This window comes from Aspergillus versicolor, assembly GCF_001890125.1.
Source record: "Aspergillus versicolor CBS 583.65 unplaced genomic scaffold ASPVEscaffold_2, whole genome shotgun sequence".
Classification (NCBI taxonomy): Eukaryota; Fungi; Ascomycota; class Eurotiomycetes; order Eurotiales; family Aspergillaceae; genus Aspergillus; species Aspergillus versicolor.
Genome location: NW_024467525.1, coordinates 3,962,618 through 3,990,109, shown reverse-complemented (window position 1 = coordinate 3,990,109; position 27,492 = coordinate 3,962,618). Strand labels below are relative to the sequence as shown.

The following is a 27,492-nucleotide window of genomic DNA, read 5'->3' as shown; positions in this document are numbered from 1 at the left end:
CTCTCACCTTCTCTCATCTCCCGACAAACTCCATCTCTCACCTGCTGCGCATAATCGAACTACGAACTTCCCGCCCTCCGGCTCCGCTACGTCGCAATTGTCGAGTATTTACATTTGCTTCCTTTTGCTACCTTCCAGTCTGGGTAGTTCTACCTCCGGGTTGTCCCTGCGCCTGCCCGTTCCTCGCCATATCTGGTTTGCATCTGTGAGCATATCAAGGCAGCCCTCGGGCTTACGGTGCGACTGGGACGCGTTTCTCTAGGTAAATTTGCTATTTACAGCTGGAACGGAGGCTATGTTTGTAGTCCCGCACACCGCGACTCCTGCTAATTATATTTCGCGCAATAGATATTCCGTGCGATCTCCGCCCACCGTCCTCGGATATTTATGGTATTTCGACGCGTTTCCCTGCCCGTTAGCATATACAGGTCATAATGGTGTGTTGAGAGCTTCGACGCCTGCGAAACCTTATCGCAGAAGACAATAGGCACAGCTGGCTAAATAATATTGCTCCTAGGTGCTGTTTAAACGAAAACCCGTCCAATATCTCCCGCGACCCGTTATTGAAGATGACAGCTCTGAGGCATGTACCCTCCGCCGATATTCGCGCAGGGGAAAGATATACTGACATGCGCGGCGCGTAGGTCTGGGTTATTTCGGAGACAAATGAGGTCTTCACCAATTATGAATCGTACCTACAGCGCATGGATTTCTATAAACAAAGGAAATTCATATGTGAGATCACGGGTCATTCTGGATTAAATTTCTTCGAAGCTTTTCGGAGTGAAGTATGTCGACCAGGTTTCCCCTATAGCACTGAGATTAGTCCTGACAAATAATTTCACAGATGGAGGAATCCCGGGAAGTGAACAACTCATTTCCCGAGGCACTGAAGGGTCCTATTTTGCGCAGAACACAATTCTCCACTGTATCGCGGGTCGATAATCTCGGTAGGCGCCCCAATTCTTTGCCTAAATAGTCCACCATGACTAACTTAGTGTGTGTTAATAGTGGACGAAATATTCGAAGTGAGTGTCAAGCCGTTGGCGACTCCACCGGTGCTCTTGTTTGCTGACAAACTGTAGGAATTCAAGCAGGAATTCTATCCTGGTGAAATGATTCTCATTCTACTGGACGACAATACCCGCCTTCATGGTGTGATTAGGGACAAAGCCAACTTTGCAGAGCAGCTCCATCCGGATGGAACTGTAAAGAGGCCTGCATATGCGACATATCTCGTTAAAGTGTTGGACCGCCAAAACGAAGGCGAAGAAGCGCTTTTGGATCATAATCACATCACTCGTGATAGGAAGACATTTACTAAACAGATGCTCCGGGCATTCATCAAAAATAACGTGACTCGAGAATCTTGGAATGGTGCTCCTTGGCTTGTTAAGGCATCGATCGCTGAAGAATATAGGATATCGACAGAAGTGCCGAAGCACCTGCAATACGGAGCCAGAGTCGCCGAGAAGAAAGCACAGAAGAAGGCCGACCAGGAGGGATTCTTCGGATTTTTCGCATCACAGCAACTCCCGGAGCTGAAGCCAGCGGTTAAGGGTCAGAAGGTGAAACCATCGGATCAGGATTTGGCGCGTTCAGAAGAGGCACAATTTCTGGAATATAAACGTTCCTTGAACGGAAACCCAAGTTTTCTTGTCGGCAACAAACCTACAAATGGATCCCCGTTGGTTTCGAAATCCCAGGAGCCGGATAAGAAACTTGTCCCTAGCGTCGTGGTGAAGGCTGAACCGCCGAAAGCACCATCCCCTCCTCCAATTAAGTATCCTATTGAAGACCTCGATATCCCTCCGAGCCGCGAGAAAAAGAAACAGCGGCCGCCGCTCAAGCTTTTGAAAGCAAACGAACTTGATGACCCGGACGATGAGGATCTTTTGCAGGATGCCATTCAAATGGAATCAGTGGGACCCCTGCTTGAAACATGGAATACGCTCAACGTGTATTGCGAAGTGTTCCAGCTGGATTCATTCACTTTCGACGACTTTTTGCAAGCAATGCGTTTCTCATCAGACGAGGTTGATTGTGAGCTCTTTGTCGAAATCCACTGCGCCGTTTTGAAGAAACTAGTCAACGCCGAGAAGGATAATAACGGCGCAATCCAAATTTCCCTCCCAGAGCTTCCCGAAGAAGAGTCTGACGACTCAGATGGAGAGGAAGAGGAGGACGAAGAGAACGAAGAGGATGAGGCGGAGCGTACACCAGAACCCGCAGTGACAAGAATGACGACAAGGGGTAGCTTGGCAAAAGCTGAGGCGGAGGGCTTGAAGGCATTGGTGAACGGTCAGCCCGATCCGAGCGAAGTCAAGATTCACCGCGCTAGCGAGATGTTTTCTGAGTACGGCTGGGTTGATCGTCTGCGGAAACGGGATTTCCGGAATGGTGGTTGGGAGATGATTATGATTGGACTCCTCCACCAATTGTCCGTTCGGCCGCGGATGGAGGAAGTCTGCAACCAAATACTTGAGAATCTCGCGCCTTTAGACCAAGAACCAACGCAAGACACCGCCCGCGAGCAATATGCCGTTCTCGACGTTAATCTACGAATCCGAGCTCTTCAAATTATTTGCATGCTCAGTCTGGAGACCAAAGCTATTCGAAACTACCTGGAAGAATGCAGCAATCAAATGACGGAGTTTCGAAAGGAGAAGATTGAGTATCAGAAATCTCGGAAAGCAGCGTAAGCACAACTTCCTGTTTTACATTATTTATATTCTGGGAAGCTAACAACCTTTGTTTTTAGATTGGAGGAACTTCGTCGACTGCACCAAGAGCGTAAAGCACTTCAACCCGAACCTGAGAAGTCGCCAAGCCCCATACCAGAGCTGGAAGCTCCTGAAGACTCGAAGATGGGAGGTGTGGACGGAGATTCACAAGTTGATTCTGATGTAGATGGGACCCCGCAGCGATCTCTTCGTGGCGGCGTGGATCGGGTTATGGAACGGAAGCGAAAGCTAGATGAAGAACGTGAACGAAAAGAGCAGCTTGCTAAGCAACCCAAGGGATCAAAGCAGTACCAGCGTGTGCTGAAGAAAATCGAGGACCAGAAGGCTGCTGTTGCTAAATTCGAGGAGAAGATTATGGTCGTCGACAACGATCTCAGAGAGGCCGATTGCCCGCGCACAAGGTGTTTAGGGAAGGACCGCTTTTGCAACCGATACTGGTGGTTTGAGCGCAACGCAATGCCGTATGAGGGAATGCCGAACAGTTCAACCGCTGAGGCGAAATATGCCAACGGCCGTCTCTGGGTTCAAGGCCCGGACGAGATGGAGCGCCTTGGGTTCATTGACATTCCGGAGGACCTGAAAAAGCAGTATCAGAGACAATTCCATGTGTCTCCGGCAGAGCGCAAGAAGCACGAAGAAGGACCCACACGCCTTTCGCGCGCGAACGAATGGGGTTATTACGATGAGGGATTTGCTCTTGACAAACTCATAGACTGGCTTGACTCTCGCGGTGAGCGCGAGACAAAGCTACGGAAAGAGCTCTTACTCCATCGTCGCAACCTCATCAAATGTATGGAAGCACGCCACGAGTTTCTGTCACGTACGGAGTACGACTCAGAGGATATGCCAACTAAACGGGTAACTACTCGAAACAAGACATATGTGGCCGACGACAAACACCGGTGCTTAAATTGGCGGAACTCGACGTCTCTAGCAGAGAATGGACACCTTCATATTGATGCATCCCGGCCGTCCAAGCGTGCGCGGAAATCGGGTGATGATCCCAAGGAGACCAAGACTACAAATCGACAAGGGAAACCCCTCACGAGGCAAGGCGGGCGATACAATTTTTAACACCAGTTATTGCTTAATTTGTTTGCATACTACGGACCACGGTTGCATTTTTTTTGGGAGCCGACGGCGTTTAATGCTTTTACCAGGATTTTGTTCGGGGAGCGCCCAATAGCAGCAAAAAGGTGGCTTTTCTCATTTTGAACACACGAGCAACACGGCCATGAATATCAGACTCGGTTATACAGTGTACATTGCATTAGAAAGGCGGTTGTGGTCTGGTGTTTAGAGACAGGTGTACATGTTGGAGTGTTAGCGATGAACATTTATTGAATACATAGACAACTGCACAATAGTTGAAATTCCATGTGAATACTCAGTAATAATCTAACTTATGCATATTACCTGAGTAAAATATCGGCCAATAAGAGCCATGTGAGAGCAAATCCAGGAGGCGGAAGGCCCTGCGTAACGTGACCGTATGCAGCGGTGATTGTAGTGGCAGAGGCGGGTATCGGCATGTCAGGGGAGTAATGTTCCGCTTTGAGTCGGCGCCACTATGACGCTCTCCGCCTCTCCTCCAATATTCTCGGGATTATTATTCACGCTTAATGATCTTCTTCAAGTAGGCTTCTCAGCATTACTCTGATTTTCTATTCGGCATCAGCTCTTAAATACACCTCTTACAACCTCTTCGCCAAAAGGATAGACCCCGGAGAAACACCACCTCTTGCGATCGCTTGCCGTCGCAGATCTATGGCCGCGAATATCCGGTAGTCCGTCGGCCCCAGATTTCTCACCACCTGAATCAACCGAGCTTGCCTGTCGGCGTGCGTTCATGTCTGCTGCCGCCACCGACCATGCGCAAGCCAACTCTCCCACCGTCTCCTCAAGATCTCATCCTTCCCACGCCATAGCAGAACCGCAGTCTCGGAATCAGTCCGTTTTTCAACAGATGGAATCAGCTTCCCACACGCCACGGCCGACATCACATAACATTGGTAGCGGGGCAGTGGTGGCCGGGCCTCATGCGACCACCGCCGACGATGCTTTGAATCGCTCGGCTCAGAGCAGCCGTAGTGGAGGCAAAGAGACGAGTAAGAGAAGTGTCGATTATGTTTTGAGGAGCGGGCTCGCTGGAGGGTTAGCAGGTTGTGCGGTAAGATTTTGCCCCCCCAGACTTTGTACGCCAGACGGACTGGGAGTAACTGACAAATTTATGTTATAGGCTAAGACGGTTGTTGCACCCCTTGATCGAGTGAAGATTCTCTTCCAAGCGTCAAATCCTCAATTCGCCAAATATACGGGTAGCTGGGCTGGCCTTGTTTTCGCTGTCCGGGATATCAAGCGATATGAGGGCGCGCGAGGTCTCTTCCGAGGCCATTCAGCGACGCTCCTTAGGATATTTCCATATGCTGCTATCAAGTTTCTAGCGTACGAACAGATTCGAGCGTTTTTCATACGCTCAAAAGAGCAGGAGACGCCATTCCGTCGACTGATATCGGGAAGTTTGGCGGGCATAACCTCGGTATTTTTCACCTACCCGCTAGAGTTGGTTAGAGTGCGGCTGGCGTTTGAGACGAAAAAGTCGTCTGGGGTTTCCCTTGTTGATACCGTACGGCAAATCTACAGTGAACGAGTTACACCCCCGAAAGACCTCCCAACGGGCAAGGGTGTTCCAACGGCTACTACCGCAGCCGCAGAGACCATTAGCGCTACGACCCAGAAAATTGTTCCCAGTTCAGGGTTTGCAAACTTCTACCGGGGCTTCACTCCAACACTTCTTGGAATGCTCCCGTACGCTGGAGTGTCCTTCCTCACTCATGATACAATTGGCGACTGGCTCCGTTTGCCATCTCTGGCCCCCTACACGACCATTCCTCGATCCGAATCGTCCACTTCTGGTCACAAAAATTCACGGAGGCCACAGCTGACAGCGGCGGCAGAATTGTTCTCAGGAGCGATTGCTGGTGTTGTCTCACAAACATCATCCTACCCATTTGAGGTGATGCGCCGGCGTATGCAAGTCGGAGGCGTAGTCGGTGACGGGCGCCGTCTCAGAATCGCCGAAACAGCGCGGACAATATGGATGGAGCGCGGGTTCCGCGGCTTTTGGATCGGTTTAACGATTGGCTATCTCAAGGTGATACCCATGACAGCTACTGGTTTCTTTGTCTACGAGCGTCTCAAGTGGTCGTTGGGGATTTAGACATGGCGCTCCTTTATTTCCTTGGATCTTTTCTCTGTTTGTCCTCTCTGGCGTCCATTGGGTTGGTTGTCTCGATGTCGGTATTACCTTTATATCATACCCATTCTTTTGCATAACTGAGTTACGTACATAGCTCGCACTGTGGCGTGGCTGCTTAGACAAGTGTCTCTTTGAATATAAAGATTAGAGATTTGCGAAATTGCGTCTTCACTTTAAGATTCGACACTCGCTGTGGGGTTTCCGAAGGCCTACGTACACAAGTGTCGTTTGGCAAGGTAAATCATCTCGGACGGCGTAAAATTATAGCAAGAACCGTTGATATTTGTGCATATGTGAGTGTAAATTATACACTTGGTGGAAAAGTAGATTTATGAAATATGTAGAAATTTATTTTCTGCTGTACCTAGCAGCCGCGACTGTACGTATACTAATTGTGATCTTTCGGTAATCCTATCATGTAGCAGAATGACACCTGATCGGTAAGGCAGAAACACACGGCCCACCCGCCGATAAAAAAAGTTGATGATCTCCAGCACCCGCAACATCTCAACAACACGCACCTTCAACAAAACATCTGCGATCTCTTCTCAATCGTTTATACCCAGAACCGGAAACTTATCACGAAGAACTGTTTACGTTCCCGAAAACTCGAACAAGCCTACAAACACCATGACAACCCGCAAGCGGAACGAGTTTCTCGACATTGTCTCCAGCGACGACGAAGATGCCGACGCCGGATACGACTCGGAAGCCGCCGAGGAGAGCAAAACCCGGAACGTGAAGCGGAGAAAGACTAAGATGCGCGATACGGAACTAGAAAGTGGTTCTGGCGAGGAAGAATCCGATGTGTCGGAGGGGGAGGACTCGAGCGATGCGGAGGTTGGGGGTGTACACTTGTCAAAGAAGGAAAAGGGGGAACCGCAAGAGGACGAATTAAACGATAATGATGATGACGAAGACAATGAAGAGGATCATTACCTTGATGTGAGCGCCGAAGCCGAAAAGACGAAGAAGGGCCAGAAATCCACCGACAAACTCAAGCTCAAGCCGAGCAAGAAGAACAAAACAGGCGTTGTCTATTTTTCCTCTCTGCCGCCGTACATGAAACCGTTTGCACTCAAGTCGCTTATTGAGGCGCGTGGGTTTAGCCCGATTACAAAAGTGTTCTTGTCGCCCGAGGTGCGGGCACCGTCGGCGCCGCGGCGGCGATCGAATAAGCGGAAGTCGTACTCAGATGGTTGGGTGGAGTTTGCATCGAAAAAGACCGCCAAGATTTGCGCCGAGTCATTAAACGCGTCGATCGTGGGTGGCAGGAAAGGCTCATGGTATCACGACGACATATTGAATCTTAAATACCTGAAGGGATTCAAGTGGGCCGATTTACAGGAAACAGTTCAGCGCGAGAGATCGGAGAGGGAGGCAAAACGGCGGATTGAAGATGCTAGGGCGAGAAAGGAGGAGAAGGTGTTCCTGCAGGGATATGAGAAAGGAAAGATGCTCGATGGGATTCAGAAGAAGAACGAGGCAAAGCGCAAGCGGAAGATGCAGGCGGGAGGCCAGGACGGAAAGAAAGATGAGGCCATCAATGCACGGAGATTGTTCAAACAGAATGAAGTCAGGCATGGACGTGATAAGGTCCAAGATGATCAGGGCGATCTGGAGGAAAATGCCAGGAGGGTTTTAGCAAAGATTTTCTAATGGCTTGCACTCTTCTTTGTACTTGTATAGATCTATTAGCGGATACCTGATGGTTGACCATCCAGTTTTGGTACCAACAATGCCAACTGGCGCATGTAGCATACTGGTAGAAATTTAATTGACCATAACCCTATTTCGTACATAAATCTCATCATTTCAAAAATCCTAGAATAAGTTTGACCAAGAAGAAAGAACTTGGGGACCTGAAGTATATACGTGCTTACTCATTGTTTGCATACTTTGCATTGAACGTCACCAGCTTCAGGATCTCCGCAAGAAAACCTATCATTTCAACTCCAATTTCCATCATATTCCCGCCAATCGTCGGCAATGATGAATAGGACATTGCTGAGGGCCCCGCGGCGCTTTCCGGAAGTAGCTCGTGTCGCGCCCTCTGTGTACTCTACTGTTCCTCGCTATACATTCCTCTCATACGGCCGAGTGCGGAGTTTGACCTCATCTTCTCACATCTCAGCAGAACACCCAACTCCGAGCTCTCCCTCGCCCAGCGGCGTACCAGCTGAAGAGAAGGACACGGTTAAATTACAGCCGACTTCTCAACCGACGCAACACATTCCTTGGTATCTCCAAGAGGAGAGTTCGGTTCCTGCAGCCGCCGAAGTAACTTCCAGAGATCAGCTTCCCGAGCTTCCGGAGAACCCGCCAAAAATACTGCCAGAGCTCCTAGAATATGTTTTTAAAGATCTTGGTCTAGATGGACTCAAATTGATTGACTTACGGGGGTTGGAAACACCCGCCGCCTTGGGTGCCAATGTCATCATGATCATCGGGACCGCGCGCAGTGTCAAACATCTGAATGTCTCTGCGGACCGTCTCTGCCGCTGGCTGCGGAGCACTCATAAGCTGTCACCCTATGCGGATGGATTGCTGGGAAGGAACGAGTTAAAAATCAAGCTTCGACGCAAGACTCGGCGCGCTAGAATTGCTAGCCGGACAGGTGCCATGGTTGATGATAAAGATGATGGGATTACCACGGGCTGGATTTGTGTCAACGCAGGCGTTGTAGAAAAAGCCCCCGCAAAAGAGGAGACGGACGGCGAATTTGAGGGTTTTGGGCCTCGAGTGGGAGGAACACGAGTGGTTGTCCAGTTGTTCACCGAGGAGAAGAGAGCGGAATTGGATCTGGAAACTCTCTGGGAGGGACGGATAATGCGCGCCCAACTGGAGAAAGAGAAGAATTCTGATATCGCCATGGACGCATCCGAGGAGGTTCGTTCTATAAACTCGATAAAGCGGTCACCATCTGACTATAAACCATCGCATATTCCCAGGTCAACCGTGAGCCTTCCATTTGAACAGAAAAGGAATTTTAGTAGTACGATGCGCATCAACGGTCCGTCACCTGTGCATTTTGCTGCAGGTAAGGAACGACAGGTCAGGCGTCAGGGCGAGCGACGCAATTCTGGGTCACTGGCTGGGTTATCAGAGTCTCTTTCGTCTTTGTCTGTTGAGGAAATGAAGGTTAAACTGGGAGATGACCCTCGTGATCGCAAATCTACTGCGTTTTTACGGGACTTTTACAAAGAAGTGTCTAGCTCTTCATTGGACATTGCAGCCGTGGCTGAGCTCGAGCTTATGTGCTCCGCCGTTTCTCAAGGATATACTGGGTACAGCAGAGAAAGCATATACCGAGAATTCATGGGTTGTTGTATGTCTGCAGGTAACATATCTGGGCAAATCTTGGCCGTGGTTCTCGATGTTTTGCTTGCACCACGAACAGGTGACGATCCGCTAGTTGGGGGAGAATGGTTCACGGACTCGGACAAAGAAATGGCTCTTTCCGCTCTAGATCAATTTATTTTGAGAGGAGAAGATTTCATGAATTTGCAGGTTTTCGCCCGGCTATACTATCTGGCCTCTCTTCCCCCTGGCCCTGGGGAATATGGCGAGACCAGTCCGGCAGACAGAGGAGCTCATGTACTGCGTATGATCGACACACTCAACATCCCCTTCGACCCCGTGGCGGCTCGAACGCTCATGTTCTCCATATTACGGAACCGTGACTTCCAGGCCTTTTGGATATGGTGGCGAAAGCTACCTTTAAAGGGGAGCGCTCGCACATACGAAGACTATACAACTCTTTTCCGAATTCATGCCGAGCTAAATGATAGGATTTCTGCGCGTGAATGCCTCCTCAACGTCACGCCCATGATGGGCCGAGAGAACCCGCCAATTGCATTAGAAGGTGACCTGGTTACACACATCCACGATTGTTTGTTCATTGCATATCCTAAGCTTGGATCGCAAATCGAGGAGGGTGGCGATGCTCAGTTTGAGAAGCTGTTGAAGAAATGCCAGGATAAGCTAAGGGGTTAGCATGGCCACTCCACCCTTCGTACTAATTACCATGTTGCATGTACATGTACATTCTACTCGATACCCGACAAACCGCAGTCCATAGCCCACTTGTCTTCTAGCGGGGACGCCACTGGTAATGTCTGCTGTACTTCGTGTGAAGGTTGTCAGGTTGGTTACCTCCGCCACTGTATAATTATATAAATCTTTTTATATTTCACCTTCTACGTTCCTTCTATGCTTCAATATCTTGATTTTCCCGCAACTGGCGGATGAAGTGGTTTCCGATGGAAATCTTTTGCCATTCGCGATGATTCGCCTCGGATACCTTAGAGGCGGCTTAAGCGACCATTTGAGCCACGTGGTGAAGTTTAGTAGAAAGTAGAAAGTGTTGTCCTGGTAACATGGTGCAGATTTACCAATTTCAATACAATGCCAGATGAAGCACTTGGTTATATGCAGTTAGTTATGCAGTGACATGGATAGTAATGACTAATTAAACCACGTGCCGATGAGCCTCGGCCCAAAGCGGACGTGGAGTTGTGGAAGCCCCGGCCTCTTGCCGTAATTCATCTCCATCCCCATCTCTTCTCCGTCTCGCGTCTCCGAGCCTGCTCTCCTTGTATTGCAGAGCAGACGAGGTATCTCCGCCGGAATTATGGAGTACCTACCAAGTCTCCAGCAGGAGTTCGATGACTTCAAACCGTCGCTCTTTGGTAAGTTTTGGGTAACCTCCATGCGGAGAGCAGTCGAGAGCTAACCACCAGTCTGATAGAACTACTCGCGGAACAGCAGCTGTCGGACCTCCTTCCTCCATCGTTACGATATATTCTTGCAGTTGCTACACATCGGCACCCACGATATCTGCTCCGAGTGCTAAACTCCTATGATGAGGTCTATGCATTGCTCTCCCTTATTGTCGAGCGATACTACTTGCGCAACTTCGGCGGCTCATTCACAGAGAACTTTTACTCGCTCAAACGCGAGCGTGTTCTGCTGACCAAAAATGGCGAGATTCCCCGAACTCAATTGGGAGCCCCTGGCCCCGTTCGCGACAGTCTGAAGTTGCGCACTACGGACGTGTGGAAGAACTTATTCGTTATGATCGGCATTCCTTACCTCAAGCGCAAGTTGGACGAAGGGTACGATATCCACGCAGCTCCCCAGGCTTCCCTTATCATGAGCGGTGGTCCACGGTACAACCCCAGCGACGATTTACCCCCGAACCCTACCATTCGGCAGCGCCTCATGCACACTTATAAATGGTTTCTCCGCAACGTTTATCCCTCCGTCAATGCGGCCTATTACTTCTCTATTCTCGCCTTCAACCTCGCCTATCTTTTCGATAACACCAAATACTCTTCTCCCTTCCTTTGGCTCATTGGGACACGGATCCGCCGTTTAAGCTCCGCGGACCACCATGCAATCGCCAAAATCTTGGAAGGCAGCCCGCAAAGCCCGCGCGGTGCACGAACACGCCCAGGATCTGGTCTCTTAGGTGCCCTCAGCCCGCAAAACATCTACCCCCAACTCCTGAGCTCCCTTCGATACTTCCTTCCTGCCTCTATCTTCGCTCTCAAGTTCCTTGAATGGTGGCATGCCAGCGACTTCTCACGTCAACTGGCCCGCAAAGCCACCGACACTCTCGACATCCCAGCCCCCATAACAAAGGGGATGATTCCGCCGTCCGAACGGAAGCAGAAGTCCTCAGAAAAACAAGCTCCTGATACTGGTGTATCGTCCCCTAAATCAGCCCTTAAAACCTCCTCACCCCGCAAGCGCATTCAGCCCCCTATCTCCACCACTTCATACCTACCGATATTCACTGTATCCCTCCCACCTGCAGACTCCGACGTCGCTTCCTCGTGCCCTGTCTGTCTCAACCAGCTCGCCAACCCCACTGCATGCCAGACCGGCTACGTGTACTGTTACGTATGCATCTTCCACTGGTTGAACGGCGAGCATCAGCGTCAAATTGATTTCATGAACGGGGATGGCGCCGGCGCTCCATGGGAGGATGATCTTGACCAAGGCGAAGATGTGGATGGCCCGGAACAAACCACGCATGTTGGACAAAGTAGGGAAGGGAAATGGGAGAGCGGGAAAGGCCGATGCCCGGTTACGGGAAGAAGAGTGTTGGGTGGGACGGAAGGGTTGAGAAGGGTTCTTATCTGATATCTCACCACCTTTTCCGACCAACATTATTCACTTTTCCTTTTGTTTATTTTGGAGAACTGTATAGCTACGACTTTAGCGTCATTTGCATGGTGATTGTATATATGGGGAGGCTTGGGAGTGGTTGATGCATATAGTAGCCCGCATAGTCTAGGTTACTCAATATACCCATGATACTAGTAATGATACCATTGATGGATATTATAACTACATAGTGCTCATAAACAGGTAAGGTGTTACTATTATCTCAACAGATAAGCCTCCCACATCATTGATACCACAACCAAAATCAACCACAGTATCACAATCACTTCAACAGACCCCTCAGCCATATCTAAGGGACATATGCCTCCGCCCCCTTCCCGAAGACAATGTGCGGCCGCTCAGCCGCAATCTTCAGTACCGTCTGCGCAAAGACCGAGTTCGCCCACGCAAACCAAGGACGCGTATACTCATGGATATTGTTCACGTCGATAGACTCATGCACGAGACCAAGCCGGCTTGAGTCCCGGACCATATTAATGCACTTCTCGATTTCGGCGTCGGAGTCGGAGGTCTGGGCTTGCATGAGCAGGGACATGGGCCAAGCATTCTCAAGACCGACTAGTAGGGTTTTAGTTAGCTTCTGCACCTTTTGGTTTTGTAAGGGGTAGGTAGAGTAGGGCTTACTGTGTGGACCGCCAATACCATGGAAGGCGGTTCCATTGAGGTAATATGGGTTTCCGTCCTTGGAGAGAACCATCTCGCGGGTATTTTTGTATACCGGGTCATCCTGGTCGACGAAGCCGAGGACGGGGAGGGAGAGGAGGGAGGGGATATTTGCGTCGTCCATGAAGATATGCGACCCGTAGCCATCTACCTCGAAAGCATAGACGTCGCCGAACTTAGGGTGTGTGACTATGGCGTTGTCCTGGATTGCCTTGCGGAGGCGGGTGCTGCGGCGCTCGAGATCATAGACGAGATCAGAGCGTCCGCCGGCGGAGCGGAGCATGTCTGCTGTACGCTTGAGCTGCACAGCCATCTGCGCGTTTGCGGGGATGAAAAAGCCCATGATTGTTGAGTCATCGCTGGGGCGGAAGGCGCTGCGGATGAGGCCTGTTCCGGTGTTGAGCGGGTTACCGACGCCAGCGAGGTTGAGGGTTTCGGTTCCTAGAGTTGTAGTTCGTTGGAAGGTATACTGATTTTCAACGTATTGGCCTGCTTCGTTGAAGGTCGGTTCGGATTGTGCGTCCAGAACTTGGAGGACCGTCTCTAGCGCTGTATACCAGCGGTTGGTGAGGAAGTCCTTCGAACCGGTGTGCTCGTGGAACTCGGTTGCAAGAGTGAGGAAGTTGGCGAGGGAATCAAGTTCATACTTGCATTCGAATACGACTGATGGCTCGTAGGTAGGATGGACTGTGTCATCTTGACTGTTATTTGCCGGTTTGATATGGCTTGGAGGTGGAGGTTGGAAGGCATTGCAATACGGTGATTGTATGACGAATTCGGCCTGCGTATTGATTGCGCCGAGAATGAGGTTAAAGAGTCGTTCGTCCTTGTTCGCTAGGGTTTGGTAGTTGGTTAATTGATTTGTAGAATCGCGTAGCCACTCTGCGTTGATGTCTCCAGTCACGATAAAGCTCTGTGGACCCTCCCACTGGGAGCTGGCTCTCTTGCCCTTTTTTACTGCTGTCGTAGAGCCGTCGGTGTGCCACCTGATGGTTGTGTCTAGTGTATTGGGGAATGCGTTGCGGAACAGTTGGGCGAGATCCTTGTCATGCATGCGAGAAGTAACATCCTCAATGACCTTCTCCACGACTGAGGAATTGAAAGTTCGACATTCCGTCACTGGTCTCTGGAATGGGAGTTTCAATGGCCCTTCGCTGTATGGAGCGCTACGAAGGCAGAGTGTTAGTCTCGAACACTAGAATAAGCGAAGAAACGGAGAGATATGGCCTGGAGCATACTGAGGAGATTGAGAGTAATCGAGATAGTCAGGACACGCTCGTCGAAGGATTGAAGGCTCGTCTCGCAGGGCTACAGCTCCCGTTGCGCCGAAGCCAAGCAGCGACAGGCCGTAAACCAACGCGGAGAGTGTCATGGTCTCGCGAACGGGGTTGAGTGAAACGAGCGTCAAAATACCGCCCACGAGAATAATGTAATAGCATGCATTTGGGAGGAGGGGATTTTAAAGGGGATCGAGGCCCCTGCTTGCAGAGGCATTGCCGGGGTGTTGCGCAGGCTGGAGATGAAATGCGGAGAATATCGAAAACGGCGGAGCTCCAACTGCAACAAGCGACGATCATTCTCCGCCCCTTGGCTTGACAACTTGCGCCACGACGAGGCGATTTGCCATCGCTTTGAAGGATTATACCCGAATGCTACGGTGCATCGCGACCTTGGAGTCGTTCACGTTTATATTAATTGCTAGTGGTCTGCGTTATGCAATCAGATCTCTACACCACGCATCGTCATTTCGGAATATGCCGCTCCCCCCGCCATGAATCATGCCTCCAAGCTTACTTTTTGCCAAAAAACGACATGATATTCCCTTGCCCCGCTTTGGCACCAGGTTTACCCTTTGGCGCGTTCACTACTGGTTTCTTCTTGGGCGGCGGCGGTGCGGGTTCGTCTTCCGAGAATGATTCCCAGCTGGGCTCTTCGACCGTAACTAAGAACAGGGTTAGCTCAACGATAGATTTCAAAATATAGGGGCGCAGGGCGCACCGAGATAGCCTTCGCTATCCTTCTTCACTGCCTTCTTCATGATTTGCCGCCGTCCTCTGCGACGGCCACCTTTAGTAGTGGCTTCTACCTTGAGATCCTCTTGTTTGGGAGCTGGTTCGTCGATAGTCTCTGGTTCTACCGGCGGTTCTGCCGGCGACTCTGCAGCGTCGGGCATATCTTCGTCTTCCTCATCTGCGATTATTTAGTTTTTGATGCAAGAAGAATTGCGGAACGACAAACCGTCGTCTTCCATCATCTTCCTAAGCCTATCTTCGCGCTCTCTCCTGCTTTCGCGGGTTTCATTAGAGGCTTCCTTCTTGGATTCCGGGAAGAGTTCTTCCTGCTCTTCTTCAGAGGCATCATCTAGAACCACTATGATCCATTAGCTCACGTAAAGCACCGGTAAATCTCAATCAACTTACCATCTTCAGCACCACTAGGTCCAGCCTGCGAGACAGTTAGTACGCTGAATAGTAACCTGGACAATATCGAATATGCTCACCGATTCAGCACCAGACGCAGCTGGCGTTGAAGACTCTTCCTTCTTCTGCTTTGGTTTCGCTTTCGCGAAAGAACTGAACAAACTGCCCTTCTCTTTCTTTGCCGGCGCACTCTTTTCTGCTGGCTTTGCTGACAAAGAGGAATTCTGGCGCTGCGCAGGTTTGGGAGGTTCTGTGTGCTCTTCCTTCGTGACTTCTTCTTTCTTTGGCTGAGTCTTTGGCTGAGATGGCTCGGACTGCGCGGGACGTTTCGCCGGTACCGTGCTCGAAGACGCCGGAGGTGGGGGTGGTGGTCGTGCCCCTATTCTCCTCTGTCCAATGTCAAGTCAGTGGGACATGGCTTGTTCGAGTATTGTGTGGTAGACCTTGGCTAGTCCATACCTTGACATTTGTATTTTGAATCATACCCCATTGCTTCCCATATTCTAATGGATCCTCCTGCGCATGGCTGGCGAGCATTTCACGACTGACATCGGTAAGGACGTTGAGATCCTGTAATACGGTGGCCTGCAAACTATATATGTATATGGACGATATTGACTCGAAACTAGCTTTCGCGCCTGCAAAGCGCATTAGTAGCGATCCAACATCAAATAGCAAGCCAGTTGTCATAGAACGCGAAACAAAACAAACTCGCCTTCTAGGTCTTCCTCTCGCGCCAGTAGAACCGAGGAGACAGAAACCTGATCGGGCACGGCATCCTGGTTGGGCATAGAACTGCTAATATACGAGCTGCTAGGCATTATATCGTCATCGTCATCGTTGTTGCTGTTGCCGTTGACCGCGGCGTCGTTTGCCGTAGACTCGGTGGGCTTGGGAGCTCCCGTCAGGACATAGGTCGCGTTCACACTGGATGGCTTTTTCGAGTTTTCATTCTGGTGAAAGTCATACAGCATTCTTTTTTTGATAGTCAGTATCTCTGAAAATCATTAAATCAACAAGAGACCACACTTACTGCTTCGCGATGGTGCTGTGCACTCTCAATGCTCGACCCAGCGAGCGATATGTGACCTATTGTTGCTCATGTCAATGAGAAAGCCATACCCGCGCAAATGCAAATAGATACATACAGTCCGCCGCTCGCCGACAACATTCTCCGCGAGGTATTTCTTATAGTCCGCAACCGCCATAGTGCGACGAAAAGCCTGCTTTGCTGCTGAACAGTATATCGGAGATTCCGCGAGACAACAGCGAGATCGACGCGTTGCGGCGAACCACTTAACGCGTATCAGTCAGCCGGTCTTGGCGCTTCCCATCTCTTTCCCTCATCGAGCAACGCCGTTTCGAAATCAAGCTCCTCCGAGTCACCGTGAAGAGGGCCCCTGGCAACTGCTGGAGAATAATTGCGCTGGACTACAGCTGCAAATTTGACGCGAGTACCCTCATGGAGCCGACATTCGACATCCCCGACTCGACCGACTGGCTCGACACGCCGCTCACGCTTCTCGCACCGTTCGAATCCTCTCTCCGCTGCCAGGTCTGCAAAGACTTTTTTAACAACCCGGTGATTACGTCTTGCAGTCATACATTTTGCTCACTATGTATTCGACGGTGTCTAAGCACTGAGGGGAAATGCCCCACGTGTCGGAGCTCCGATCAGGAGTTGAAGCTGCGTCGAAATTGGGTGGTCCAGGAACTCGTTGAGGGGTTCAAGAATGCTCGACCAGGCGTTCTACAACTGGCGAGAAGGGCGGCCCGGAGCAATGAAGCCACGGAAAATGACGGCGAGGACGACTCTGCGGAACAGCGCGCGCCCAAGAAGCGTAGAATAGAACAAGACGCGGACCAGGACGGGTCAGGTAGTTCTGCCGGGGAGGGTATTCGCACAAGATCACAGAGCAGAGGTATCACGCGACAGGCTCAGGCTGTTCCTATCGAGACTATAGATGATATTCAGGACGAAGAATATATTCCAGGTATGCTCTGTTGCATCCTTACATCCACCGAAAGTGCAATGTTGACTTGAAAGTTGCAGACGATGGTTTAGTCGCGTGCCCGATCTGCTCACGCAGGATGAAGGACGAGGCTGTCTTCCGCCACCTCGATACATGCACAGGTGCTGCTCCTGAACCGAAACCTGCAGCATTTGGGTAAGCTCTGAGACATGGAGGTGTTAGTGGAATAGTACTAATTTCTCTATATACAGTTCTTTGTTGTCTGCGCCTCGAAAGCCATTACCGAATGCTACAGATAAAGCACCAGGAAGGCTTCCGGCTATAAATTATACATTAATGAAAGAGACCTCACTGCGCAGAAAACTCAAAGATCTGGGTATACCGAACTGGGGCTCGCGACCCCTGCTACAAAGGCGACACACAGAATGGATGAATTTATGGAACGCCAACTGTGACTCGAAAACCCCAAAGTCTAAACGTGAATTATTGCGAGAATTGGATGTTTGGGAGGGGACGCAAGGTGGTAATTCGGTGACCCCAACTGACCCAACGAGCTCCGTAATGCGCAAGGATTTCGATACAGGGGAGTGGTCAGCAAACTATAACACTGACTTCAAGCAATTGATCGCCAGTGCGCGAAGGAAGAACGATGCGGTTGTTCGTTCAACAATACCCAACGCCTCTCAGGGGGCGTCGAATGAAACGCAGAGCGCCCAACCCGTGCAGCCACCCGGTGTCTCCATCTCCCACGGATTGAAAGCTGATATCGATCCCAAGGTCGACGTCCAGACAGAGCCGGGAAGTCCCCAGACCTTGAACGTGGAAAGTACGACAATGACACTCCCGGATAATGCAGTGGGTGAGGCTCATGTGCAGGCTATACCGACGTCTCCCCCTAAACCGAGTGGGCAACATGCTTCAATGAATATCTCAAACATTATCGTGAGTGAGACTGGGATACAGGCAGCCCCAGACACTAGCAACAGCTAGAGCACCGCTTTCTCTCAGGTATATCTGTAGCAGTCTACTCCTAAATAACCGAGAAATGCTTGCAAAGAAGGCTCACAGGGTTTCATTGACCTTCTTCAACGGACATCCGTGAAAGCTTCTCGATACTGTCGTTCAAGGCGGAGTCAACGTTCTGTTCGGCCGGTGTTTCAAGACCGAGGTTGTCGAGCTCAGCAAGTTGCTTCCGGGTCTTCTCTGCCTCTTGCTCTTCCTTGGCTTCTCGCTCCTTGGACTCCAATTCCTCGAGCTCGTCGTCAATCTCAGTCTCGTCGATCTGAGGTCCAGCTTCGCCCATGATATTTCCAATCTCGTCCACCTTGGACATCTCCTCGCGCAGTTCGTCGACCACATCCTCGACCTTGGAAATGTCTCCGACCTGATCATTCAGGCCTCGAAGAACGCCCGTGCTAGCTTCCATCACCGCGACATATTCGATTTGGTCTGAGGCCTGTTCGATCTTTAGATAGACCTGTTCGAGTTGTGCGAGAGTATCAAGTCTCTGCTGCAGATTATGCTCCGCAAGCTTCTTCGACCGCACTGCAGCGAGGGCCGATACCCGGTTTTTATTGCTTAGAGCAGCCTTTGCAGTTGCGTTCAGCTCCGCGATCTTCTTCTCTAGGTTATTAACCTGTTTCGTTATCGTTGCTGTAAGAGTCTTGATAGATGCAATAGTTGTGTCTTGTTCGGAAATTTCCCTTGGAGAGTCGTTCGAGGGCCTGAACCTAACCGTCTAGCATATATTTAGCCTATGTCGTATTCGATGGGTGGGCTACTGTCACATACCTTGCCATCATAGGCAATGGCACCCTTATCACGGTATAGATAGAGCAATAGAACTTCGAAATCAGTATCAGACAACTCGGTTTCCTGATCCAGAACCGTCCCGAACGTTTCCACAAAGTTTTCTTTCGAATAAACAAGACCTGCTTTCGAAGGATTCAATCCAATTGCCTGCTTGACTACTTTCTCCCCAGCCTCCTATTGAAAAGGTTAGTTGTAAACAAAAAAGAATCAGACCTATCCAAGCACCATACCTGAAGATTTCCCACCAAGACCAGCACCTGAGGTTGCAACCTTGGCCCATCAGAGCCAGAACCAACCACAAAACCCTTTATCTGCTTTAACCCCCACGTCATAACATTCCACGGGCTAAGCGCCGTCGTATCAATAAGGCCCCATTGCGGTTTCCGTAGACTCGTCCCACTGGCTTTATACAACTGCACCGGCACCATCGTTCGGTTCCAGACTGCATCTTCCTACGACCCCCGAAATTGAGCAAGTTAGCATCAACTTGGCAAAGGACATATATAATATAAGCAGGTGAGACAAACAAAGACAGCTCCCAGCGCAACTGGCCTCCCCCACTCCGGATTCTCTAGATCTCGGACTAAGTTCTCGTCAACCTTGATACTCAGGTGGTTTGCTTTGCGCCGCTGCCCCGTCGCATCGTGTGAATGTGTGGAGATATATCCGTTGTGCGCGGCTTTCGTTAACACTTGCTCCCATGCTGCAACATTCACGTGGTACCCGTCGGGGTTCGTCTTCTTTTGGATCGAGAAGTCGGAGTAGAGTGAGGGGAGACGATTTCTAGATTGCAACGGGGAGTGATCAGTGAGAGTTGCAGGAGGTCGCGGTTATGGTGTCTACTGTACTTTCTGAAAGAGTCTTGGGAGAGGATGTAGTTGAGTAGGTCGCCCATGGTTGGTAGTTTGTGTTGTAACCAAGGAGTAGGCGGTTTAGGTTTGGGAAGCTAGAGGCTTGCGTTACTTTATCCTTGGATGGGTATTGAGCGAGTCTCCAGCTCGATCGGAGGTTGATCGAAATGCAAGTGGTGGAGACCTTATCGATAACAAGCAAAGGTACCAGTATCACGTGCCGGCAGTGACGATAGTTGAGTCTATTTACATTTTACGAGCGGCACTGAACAAAATTCAATGAGATAACTTTGTACAAGCCTCGCGTGAGACCACTTAGTAATACTCTATTATATTATTCAGCCTAGTATACGCCTCTTATCCGCCATGGTGGTATATTTATGCTCGTTCAAAATCGTCACTGGGCACGGTTTCCCCATCTCTCGCCGTTTGAAGCCCCGCGAGAGCTGTAGTGTCCAAGGCAGTGCCAATTAAGGACCTTCGGTTCATGCGCCTGTCTAGCTTTTCACTGGTCTCCACGTTGTCCAAGGGGTCTGTACTGCCTGTCTCCTCTCTGACATCCAAACCACGAGCTTCGAGATACCCGACTTTCACGGAAAGTCGGAGATTGTCGGCGAAAGTTTGCATTTCTGGCATAGGGAATGCACCATCGCTACCCAGAATGTCCGCGTAGAGACGCTCCGCCTCCTCAAGGCACGCGGATGCCAGCGATGGCTTACCAAGTCTGAGCCACATGTCAGCAGCGAAGAGACTCCACATTCCGGCCTTGCGGTGACGACCACCAAATCGTACTCCATTCGGGGGCGCTCGGGAAGCGTAGCATGACGATATCCTTTCGCTGAGAAGGCCCTGCCCAACCGACTCCACCAACCCTAGATCCATGACCCGCATGGCCCATTTAGCTGCGCTTTCGGCTGCAGAACCTCCACGCGATCTCAACAGCTCAACGGCTAGGGTTAGGCAGCGTAACGTAGCAACAGGATCCGAACACCGAGTCAGATAAGAATAACAAGCAGTGTCAATCATCTGATCAATGCCCTCAACTTTGGTCTTCGAACCCATTCCTAATGGATTCAGTAGTGTGCTCACCGCGTACATTTCGTAAGCACCGGCATGATATTTCCAGGCCTTGTCATTTGCGTAGTCGGAACGAAGCAGTTCATATGTTGACGCTGCCAGTTTCCAATCACGAAGCATGAAAGCATAGTCTGCCATCTTTCGTAATATGGCTTCGGAATGATCGAAATGATAAAACCCTTGAGACACATTGTAATTCCCGCTTGCTCCACCGGAACCTGAGCTGCGAGAGCCAGATCCGAAGCCCGCCCATTTGCGCGACATTGACATAAAGCGACCACTAATCCCACGCCTTCTCGACGCTACTTGATCATTCCATACAGCTACCCTATTCTCCATAAATGGAATAACGGACTGCGCGACGAGCTCTCGGACAAGACCTTTGATGGACATCACGTCGGATTCGAATAGGCAGAGAAGGCCATCGGAACCAAGGTCGACCAGTTGTTCTGGTACAGTTAGCATGCACGTACATAAATGGGGCCTAGCTTGTGATATTTTTCTTACCTGACCTGTCGAGAAGCCGCTCCGAGGGTGAGAGCCACTCGCATTCTGGCATTTGTACGCTATCATCATCTGTAACCACACATTGATTGCTGCGTAGTCTCAGAAGGTGGCAATGTAGACCGAAGTGGCGCTTCATCTGGTCATAGAGTTTGGTTGATTCTGAGATGTCGTCGTGGTCTTCATCGTGGACAAGTACATAGTAACGTAGATACTCGGGGTGTATCCAGTCTGGCACTTTCCGCTGGCCGTTATTGGTGTCTGCGTACAGTTGTCTAAGTGATTCCAGAGGTGCGGAGTTGCGAGAACTGATAGCAATCACACTGGCTACAGGATGGCGAAATGTTTCAAAGGGCGCGGCAGAGGCGATCGATAACAGTTGGCGAAGGTATAGCTTATATAAAGGTGAAGTAGATGAGAGGCCTATTAGATCTTTAGGATGTAATGACCCGCTTGGCGGACCGTCGGTGGAGTCTAGGTGCTTCTCCAGGACTGTCTCAACTTGAGATAGGGGCGAATTCCGCGTCTGGTTTGCGTCGTTGGGTGCCCGGCATATCTCGCCTAAATCGACGAACCGAACCCCGTAATCCTCCCAGCCGCGACTTGAGCCCACGCTATCTCGAATGATAAGTTTTCCCGGTACATTCTCTCCGAAAGGCCGAATTAACTCGCAGAACCCACCCTTGAAGCCTTTTTGCCGGACCAGTTCGTCGGTGTCTGGGGATGCATAGACTCCAATAACGGGCGAGAATGAACGCACGATTAAAGATCGTGTATCCAGGGCAGCATCGGCTCTCCCATCTACTGGTGATCCCAGTGACGTCCGTAATTGCGGGGTCGATGACCGGACCGATCTGGCATGGGGAGACGCAGTTCGAAGGGGAAGTTCAGCGGTGGCATTTGATAGCGGGGGTGTCGGAGACGACGAGGCTATTCTTGGTTCCACCCTTTCCGTGTCCAAAGACGAGGACGAGTCGCGCCGCTGGTGAGGGTATCTCGTCTTGGCTGGGACACGCGGCACGCCGGGCGAGAAGGACGGCGGAGGTTTGACCGGAGTACCATCTCCGGGCGATGTCATCGACACCGAATGGATTCCGACAGTTGATGAAGAAGGGAAAAGGAGGGTTTAGCTTTATCCCATGGACCGAGGGTACAGCAAGCTCTGAGAATGTAGAAGCGAAGGCCAGAAGGGACTTGTAACTGAGGCGACACCGTCCAGAGGATTGCGAGAGTGCGGAACGGAGGAGAGGTAGGCGATGACGATTTGGAAACGTGGTGAGGCGGTTCGGGATGAGGCCAACTCACTGCGCCGAAACGTGGAGCAATTCTTCAGGCCAGGCGAATCGCGTTTGAATTGTGCATTACCCCAGCATGTGAACCAAGTAAGAAATCTATACCTGAGTCAGACCATCAGAATGGATGGATAAGAGTTATTCGAGGGTCACGGTTGGGATGTTGAACAGGATTCCCCCAGCAGCCAACGAAGGCGGTGTTGTGCTTGCCGCTGCGGATGATTCTCCCCAAGGCTCCGTTGGTCTTTTGCTGTGACTCAATGGACATCCCAACAATGACTTAACTACCTCCTCTCGCTCTCTTTCTCTCTGTGCGATGGTCCTTTCTCCATGTTCACCCCTTCCCTCGCCTTTCCTCGCCAAATTTCCTCCCGACTGACACGATCAACGGCGTACCTGATTAGCAACCCCTCACCGCGACTGACCCTCCGCGTTTTCCTACAGCTCACCCCGTTCCGGCTTGCCTCATACAGCCGTTATATGAGCCGTCGTCAGGCATTCGATTCCCCTTCTCCGCGCGCAAACAAGAGGCGGCGAATTTCCACGACTTCCCCGGAGGAAGCCGGTTCTGCGGCCATGATTTCAGCCGCCGACGAAACCGCGCAGCAACCCCCGACCATTGAACTCACACCTCTCGAGAACACATTCAAGACGCTGCTCCTTGATGTCTGTCAATATATACAGGAGCGCGACGTAGCAGCTGGCAAGACCAGTGCGGATACCTCAAAAACTGTCCTCCGGTTTACGGGAGGTTGGGTGCGGGACAAGCTGCTAGGAGTTGAAAGCCATGATATTGACGTTGCGATCAATAACATGACCGGTTACCAGTTTGGGAATATCCTGATAGAGTATTTGGAAACTCCGGGAAACCTGGACAAGTATCGAAAAGGCAATGAAAAGGACGAACTGGAGAAAGCATTCAGTAGTCTTCACAAAATCGAAGCGAACCCGGAGAAATCAAAGCATCTGGAAACAGTTACAACAAAGATCTTTGGATATGACGTGGATTTAGTCAATCTCCGGAAGGAGACTTATACCGAAAACAGCCGGACCCCCCAGATGGAATTTGGAAGCGCGGAAGAAGATGCCTTGCGCCGAGATGCCACCATAAACGCTCTTTTTTACAACCTGAATGAATCTAAAGTCGAGGACCTTACTAAGAGGGGGCTGGATGACATGCGAGACCAAATCATTCGGACTCCGCTGGAGCCATACCAAACGTTCAAGGACGATCCTCTTCGAGTTTTGAGGCTTATTCGTTTTGCGAGCCGGCTAGGATTCCGCATCGACAAAGATACAGAGAGCGCAATGCAGCACAGTGACATTGGTACTGCGCTTAAGCTGAAGATCAGTAGGGAGCGTGTAGGCATTGAGGTGGAAAAGATGCTTCGAGGCCCAGATCCCCGCGGGGCGCTTAACACCATCGATCGTCTTAATCTGTACCCCATTATTTTCACCAACTATCAGGACGACGCTACCGCAGACCCATCCTCGTGGTCGCTTGCTTATAATGCGCTCCACCGCTTTTTATTCTCAACTGAGGAGCTAGAAGCTGTCGGCCGTCTTCGCACGTTGCTCATCCGTGACTCGCTCCAAGAATATTATGCTTGGGTGATCGCTGCATTCGCTCCTTGGTCGGCAGTCCCTGGACGTCCTCCGAAAGGGAAGCCGTTACCACCGCGTATGGCAGAGGCCGCCCGCGATGCTTTGCGCTCAGATAACAAGACAGTGACGATTCTGAAACATGCCGCGAGCAATTGGCGCAATATTATCAACGTCAAAACCGAAGTCGTCGATGGAAAACTGCAAGGGACAGCTGCAGAGATTCGACAACAGGTTGGGCTACATATTCGGTCTTGGGGTATGGACTGGAGGCTCTGTGTTCTCCTGTCTCTTCTACAGGAGATCATGCAGGGGGGAGACTTTGCCGCGGTGGTGCAGAGCTATGATAAGTTCCTCACGTACATTTTAGAACAGGATCTCCAGGATGTCTGTGAGCTAAAGCCTATTGTAAACGGAGGCGAGGTCATGGGTGCAATCCCAGCCAAAAAGGGACCCTGGGTGTCCAAAGCCCTGGAGCTCGCGATACAGTGGCAGCTGTTGCACCCGGACATTCAAGACAAGCAAAAAGCATTGGAGTATCTTGAGTCTAAGAAAGGGGAATTTGGTGTATGAATACAACAATGGCATAGAAAGAATAAATATAATCATTCACCCAGTTGGTGAATTGTTCTGTTTGTTGTATATATTTGGGCTGTAGTTGAGCCTTCCCGCTTACTTAACATCCTTGATGGGTCCCCCTCGGCTTCTACCGTACTCGCGTTTTCTCTTCCACTCGCAACCGTTTATGTATTCGCCGAACTCATCTCAAGGCTGCCCTGATGTGCGTTTTCGAAGATACTTATATTAAATGATGGAAGAACTACGCAATGCAGCACGTGGAGCTCTACGGCAGCAAAAACCCGCTCTCATTCCCGAGTCAATACTGAGTAATGTTACTATTCCAGCTGCCGTGGATCAGCTATGGCAAGAAATATCTACACATGACAATTCAGATCATGCCAAAGTACGGTCTATGCATTCTACTTTACTTGTTGATACTTACAATTCAGCAGATTCTCGAAGATCTTCTCGTTGCGCAGGGATTTTTGAGCGGCAAGGCCCTTGAGAGTGTGTCTGATGCAGACAAAGCCGCCATTAACAGGCTTTACGAATGGGCGAGTAGGATTGCTCTGCCAGCTCCAGTTTTTGCGGAGTCTCCAGAGGAATCATTCCCAGAGAGTGAGCGCTCCGGTGAAATTTGCCTTTGAGTCTACTAACGGTGGTTGTAGCGCAAATGGAGAGCCAGCAGCGGTCTACTCTGGCCATACCTGTCATTTCATCGCTAGCTAAACTGCTTCCAATTGAGGATGCCGAGTCACTGGATGACGTTCTTATTGCTTTGGCAAGCTTCACCTCTGAACAAGATGCATGGACTACACCTGAGACTTACACAACCTCGACCGCATTGTTAAATGATTTCGTTGAGAGATCTGAAGCCTCGCATTTTTGGGGAACAGTGGAATCTCTGCTCAAAACCCGGATCAGACCTCTGTTTGCAAAGACTAAAAACCCGGCTATTACTGAATCTGGTCGAAAGAACTTCCACCCTATTCCTTTGCCGCGGTTCGACATGAGTATTTTGGACCCTGAGACTAAACCGTGGAAGATGTATGATGTCTACATCACCACTGTCTTTTCCTGGGTTGTCAACCAGTATAAAGTGTGTATTTCTGTGTTGAAGTCGGCCAACCTACTAATCAGGATTTAGCACACCGATCGCGAGCATCTCGAGTCACATTTCCCCCTTCTAGTTCCACCTATTCTCACCATGATAGACGATGACAGCCTTTCCTTTAAACGCCACGGCTGTATTCTGCTGTCACATTTCTTGATCCCCATCCAAGAAAGCAAATCCGATATTCTGCGACGGACGAATCTGTCATCGGTCTTCGAAGATGCCATCAGACCGTGCTTCCACTCCTTGCCGACAATCACCCCAGAAGACGACTCTATCCAACTCCTTGCTGCAGCCTACCCAGCTCTACGATCTCTCCTCCAAACCAGTTACCGATCGGCCCTAACCCAGGATAGCCAACCCACCCCAATAAAACACATGAAAGATAACGAAACATTCATATCCGCAACAACCAAAACACTACGCGACCACCTCATCCCTTCCTTCCACCACATCAGTTCAGCAGACATAACATCGACTTCTACCTTTGCGTCGTTCCCTCATCCCCGTTTATCAACCCTCCTTCTTAACCAAGTCGCCATCACCTGCGCGGATCTGGGGATCCACACTACCAAGTACCTCCAAGACATCGTCCCTCTAGTGTATAGCACATTATCCAATATGTTCGGAACCACACACCCGCCACTCCTCCTCTCCGCACTTTCTGTTGCGCGAGCGGCGATTCTCAATGCGTACCCGCGGATATGGAGATGGCGAGGCGAAATAATTGGGGCGATTTGTTCATGCTGGGTTAATGTTCTTGATGACGAAGAAGAGTCAAAGACCGCTGGAACTAGAGCTCCCAAGGATAAAACATCGGCGTCGCCTCCTAGAGACGAAAACAAAACCGCGGAATTGATGCGGTTGAAAAAGGAATTACAGGGCTCCGTCTATCTGCTGAGATACGCGCTTGAGAATCCCGCTCACATAGATAGCGATGAAGGGCAACGAGAGGCAAAGGAGAATATTGGGCGAGAGATACAGATGTTGGTTGATGCTGATGACAGCTTAAAAGAGTGTCTTCTCGCGGATGTTGACCCGGATGATGGGAATTATTTTGGGTTTGGTAGTATTTGACGTTAGAATAAAAAATTGATATCCAGATAATAACTACGTCATTATACACTTAGCTAAACGCGTCCTGTTATCCTGTTTGACCAAAGCAACAGTCAGTTCGAATTAAGGAGTAGTGTGAAGATGAGATGTGCTGCAATAGCTTTCTCGATCACTGACTACCCTTCTGAGACAATGGGAAGTGACAGTTTAACATGTGTTAATATAGGAGGCTTCATAAGGGTAGGAGAGAAGTGGCCTATACAATTGTCTGCTACACAAGCAATGTGTTGAGTCTTGTGTTAGAGTGCTGTCCATGGCTTCCAACTCTCATCTATCCATCGTTTAAGACTTCAGCACGTACTCATTCTC

General features: G+C 50.3%; 10 protein-coding genes across 10 annotated transcripts; 6 read left to right on the top strand and 4 right to left on the bottom strand.

Annotated features, from left to right (window-relative positions):
• Positions 1–569: 569 nt before the first annotated feature.
• ASPVEDRAFT_80960 (DDT domain protein) lies at positions 570–3,818 on the top strand (the record flags this gene model as incomplete). Its single annotated transcript, XM_040816953.1, has 6 exons — positions 570–587; positions 645–788; positions 848–950; positions 1,012–1,028; positions 1,086–2,698; positions 2,762–3,818. The coding sequence occupies 6 exons, from the start codon at positions 570–572 to the stop codon at positions 3,816–3,818; spliced, it is 2,952 nt and encodes a 983-aa protein (XP_040665110.1).
• A 775-nt stretch (positions 3,819–4,593) lies between these two features.
• Positions 4,594–5,964, top strand: ASPVEDRAFT_126122 (coenzyme A transporter; the record flags this gene model as incomplete). The annotated part of the gene is made up of 2 exons (XM_040806334.1): positions 4,594–4,914; positions 4,990–5,964. The coding sequence occupies 2 exons, from the start codon at positions 4,594–4,596 to the stop codon at positions 5,962–5,964; spliced, it is 1,296 nt and encodes a 431-aa protein (XP_040665109.1).
• A 557-nt stretch (positions 5,965–6,521) lies between these two features.
• On the top strand, positions 6,522–7,801 carry ASPVEDRAFT_38767 (RNA-binding ATPase activator ESF2). Its single transcript, XM_040811776.1, has one exon. It carries the CDS (start codon positions 6,634–6,636, stop codon positions 7,660–7,662), a length of 1,029 nt encoding a protein of 342 aa, XP_040665108.1. The 5' UTR covers positions 6,522–6,633; the 3' UTR covers positions 7,663–7,801.
• Positions 7,802–7,995: 194 nt separating this feature from the next.
• On the top strand, positions 7,996–12,153 carry ASPVEDRAFT_123921 (uncharacterized protein; the record flags this gene model as incomplete). Its single annotated transcript, XM_040806136.1, has 4 exons — positions 7,996–9,994; positions 10,519–10,520; positions 10,589–10,694; positions 10,754–12,153. 4 exons carry the CDS (start codon positions 7,996–7,998, stop codon positions 12,151–12,153), a joined length of 3,507 nt encoding a protein of 1,168 aa, XP_040665107.1.
• A 167-nt stretch (positions 12,154–12,320) lies between these two features.
• On the bottom strand, positions 12,321–14,715 carry ASPVEDRAFT_508645 (glycoside hydrolase family 125 protein). Its single transcript, XM_040814390.1, has 3 exons — positions 14,100–14,715; positions 12,823–14,027; positions 12,321–12,756 (listed from the first exon to the last, which is right to left on the bottom strand). The coding sequence occupies exons 1-3, from the start codon at positions 14,231–14,233 to the stop codon at positions 12,488–12,490; spliced, it is 1,608 nt and encodes a 535-aa protein (XP_040665106.1). The 5' UTR covers positions 14,234–14,715; the 3' UTR covers positions 12,321–12,487.
• Positions 14,652–16,489, bottom strand: ASPVEDRAFT_123143 (uncharacterized protein; the record flags this gene model as incomplete). Its single annotated transcript, XM_040806053.1, has 9 exons — positions 14,652–14,803; positions 14,860–15,051; positions 15,100–15,231; positions 15,282–15,306; positions 15,362–15,670; positions 15,741–15,906; positions 15,984–16,256; positions 16,315–16,370; positions 16,430–16,489. 9 exons carry the CDS (start codon positions 16,487–16,489, stop codon positions 14,652–14,654), a joined length of 1,365 nt encoding a protein of 454 aa, XP_040665105.1.
• Positions 16,490–16,624: 135 nt separating this feature from the next.
• rad18 (E3 ubiquitin-protein ligase RAD18) lies at positions 16,625–18,240 on the top strand. The gene is made up of 4 exons (XM_040814389.1): positions 16,625–17,275; positions 17,335–17,449; positions 17,506–18,080; positions 18,131–18,240. The coding sequence occupies exons 1-4, from the start codon at positions 16,744–16,746 to the stop codon at positions 18,151–18,153; spliced, it is 1,245 nt and encodes a 414-aa protein (XP_040665104.1). The 5' UTR covers positions 16,625–16,743; the 3' UTR covers positions 18,154–18,240.
• Positions 18,241–18,326: 86 nt separating this feature from the next.
• ASPVEDRAFT_124325 (putative vacuolar sorting protein SNF7 family protein) lies at positions 18,327–19,961 on the bottom strand (the record flags this gene model as incomplete). The annotated part of the gene is made up of 5 exons (XM_040806168.1): positions 18,327–18,992; positions 19,046–19,240; positions 19,297–19,518; positions 19,594–19,849; positions 19,915–19,961. The coding sequence occupies 5 exons, from the start codon at positions 19,959–19,961 to the stop codon at positions 18,327–18,329; spliced, it is 1,386 nt and encodes a 461-aa protein (XP_040665103.1).
• A 334-nt stretch (positions 19,962–20,295) lies between these two features.
• ASPVEDRAFT_124445 (TRAPP III-specific subunit 85 family protein) lies at positions 20,296–22,576 on the bottom strand (the record flags this gene model as incomplete). Its single annotated transcript, XM_040806180.1, has 2 exons — positions 20,296–21,443; positions 21,502–22,576. 2 exons carry the CDS (start codon positions 22,574–22,576, stop codon positions 20,296–20,298), a joined length of 2,223 nt encoding a protein of 740 aa, XP_040665102.1.
• A 790-nt stretch (positions 22,577–23,366) lies between these two features.
• On the top strand, positions 23,367–27,144 carry ASPVEDRAFT_125164 (tRNA adenylyltransferase; the record flags this gene model as incomplete). The annotated part of the gene is made up of 5 exons (XM_040806247.1): positions 23,367–24,957; positions 25,211–25,356; positions 25,406–25,511; positions 25,622–26,052; positions 26,101–27,144. The coding sequence occupies 5 exons, from the start codon at positions 23,367–23,369 to the stop codon at positions 27,142–27,144; spliced, it is 3,318 nt and encodes a 1,105-aa protein (XP_040665101.1).
• Positions 27,145–27,492: the final 348 nt, after the last annotated feature.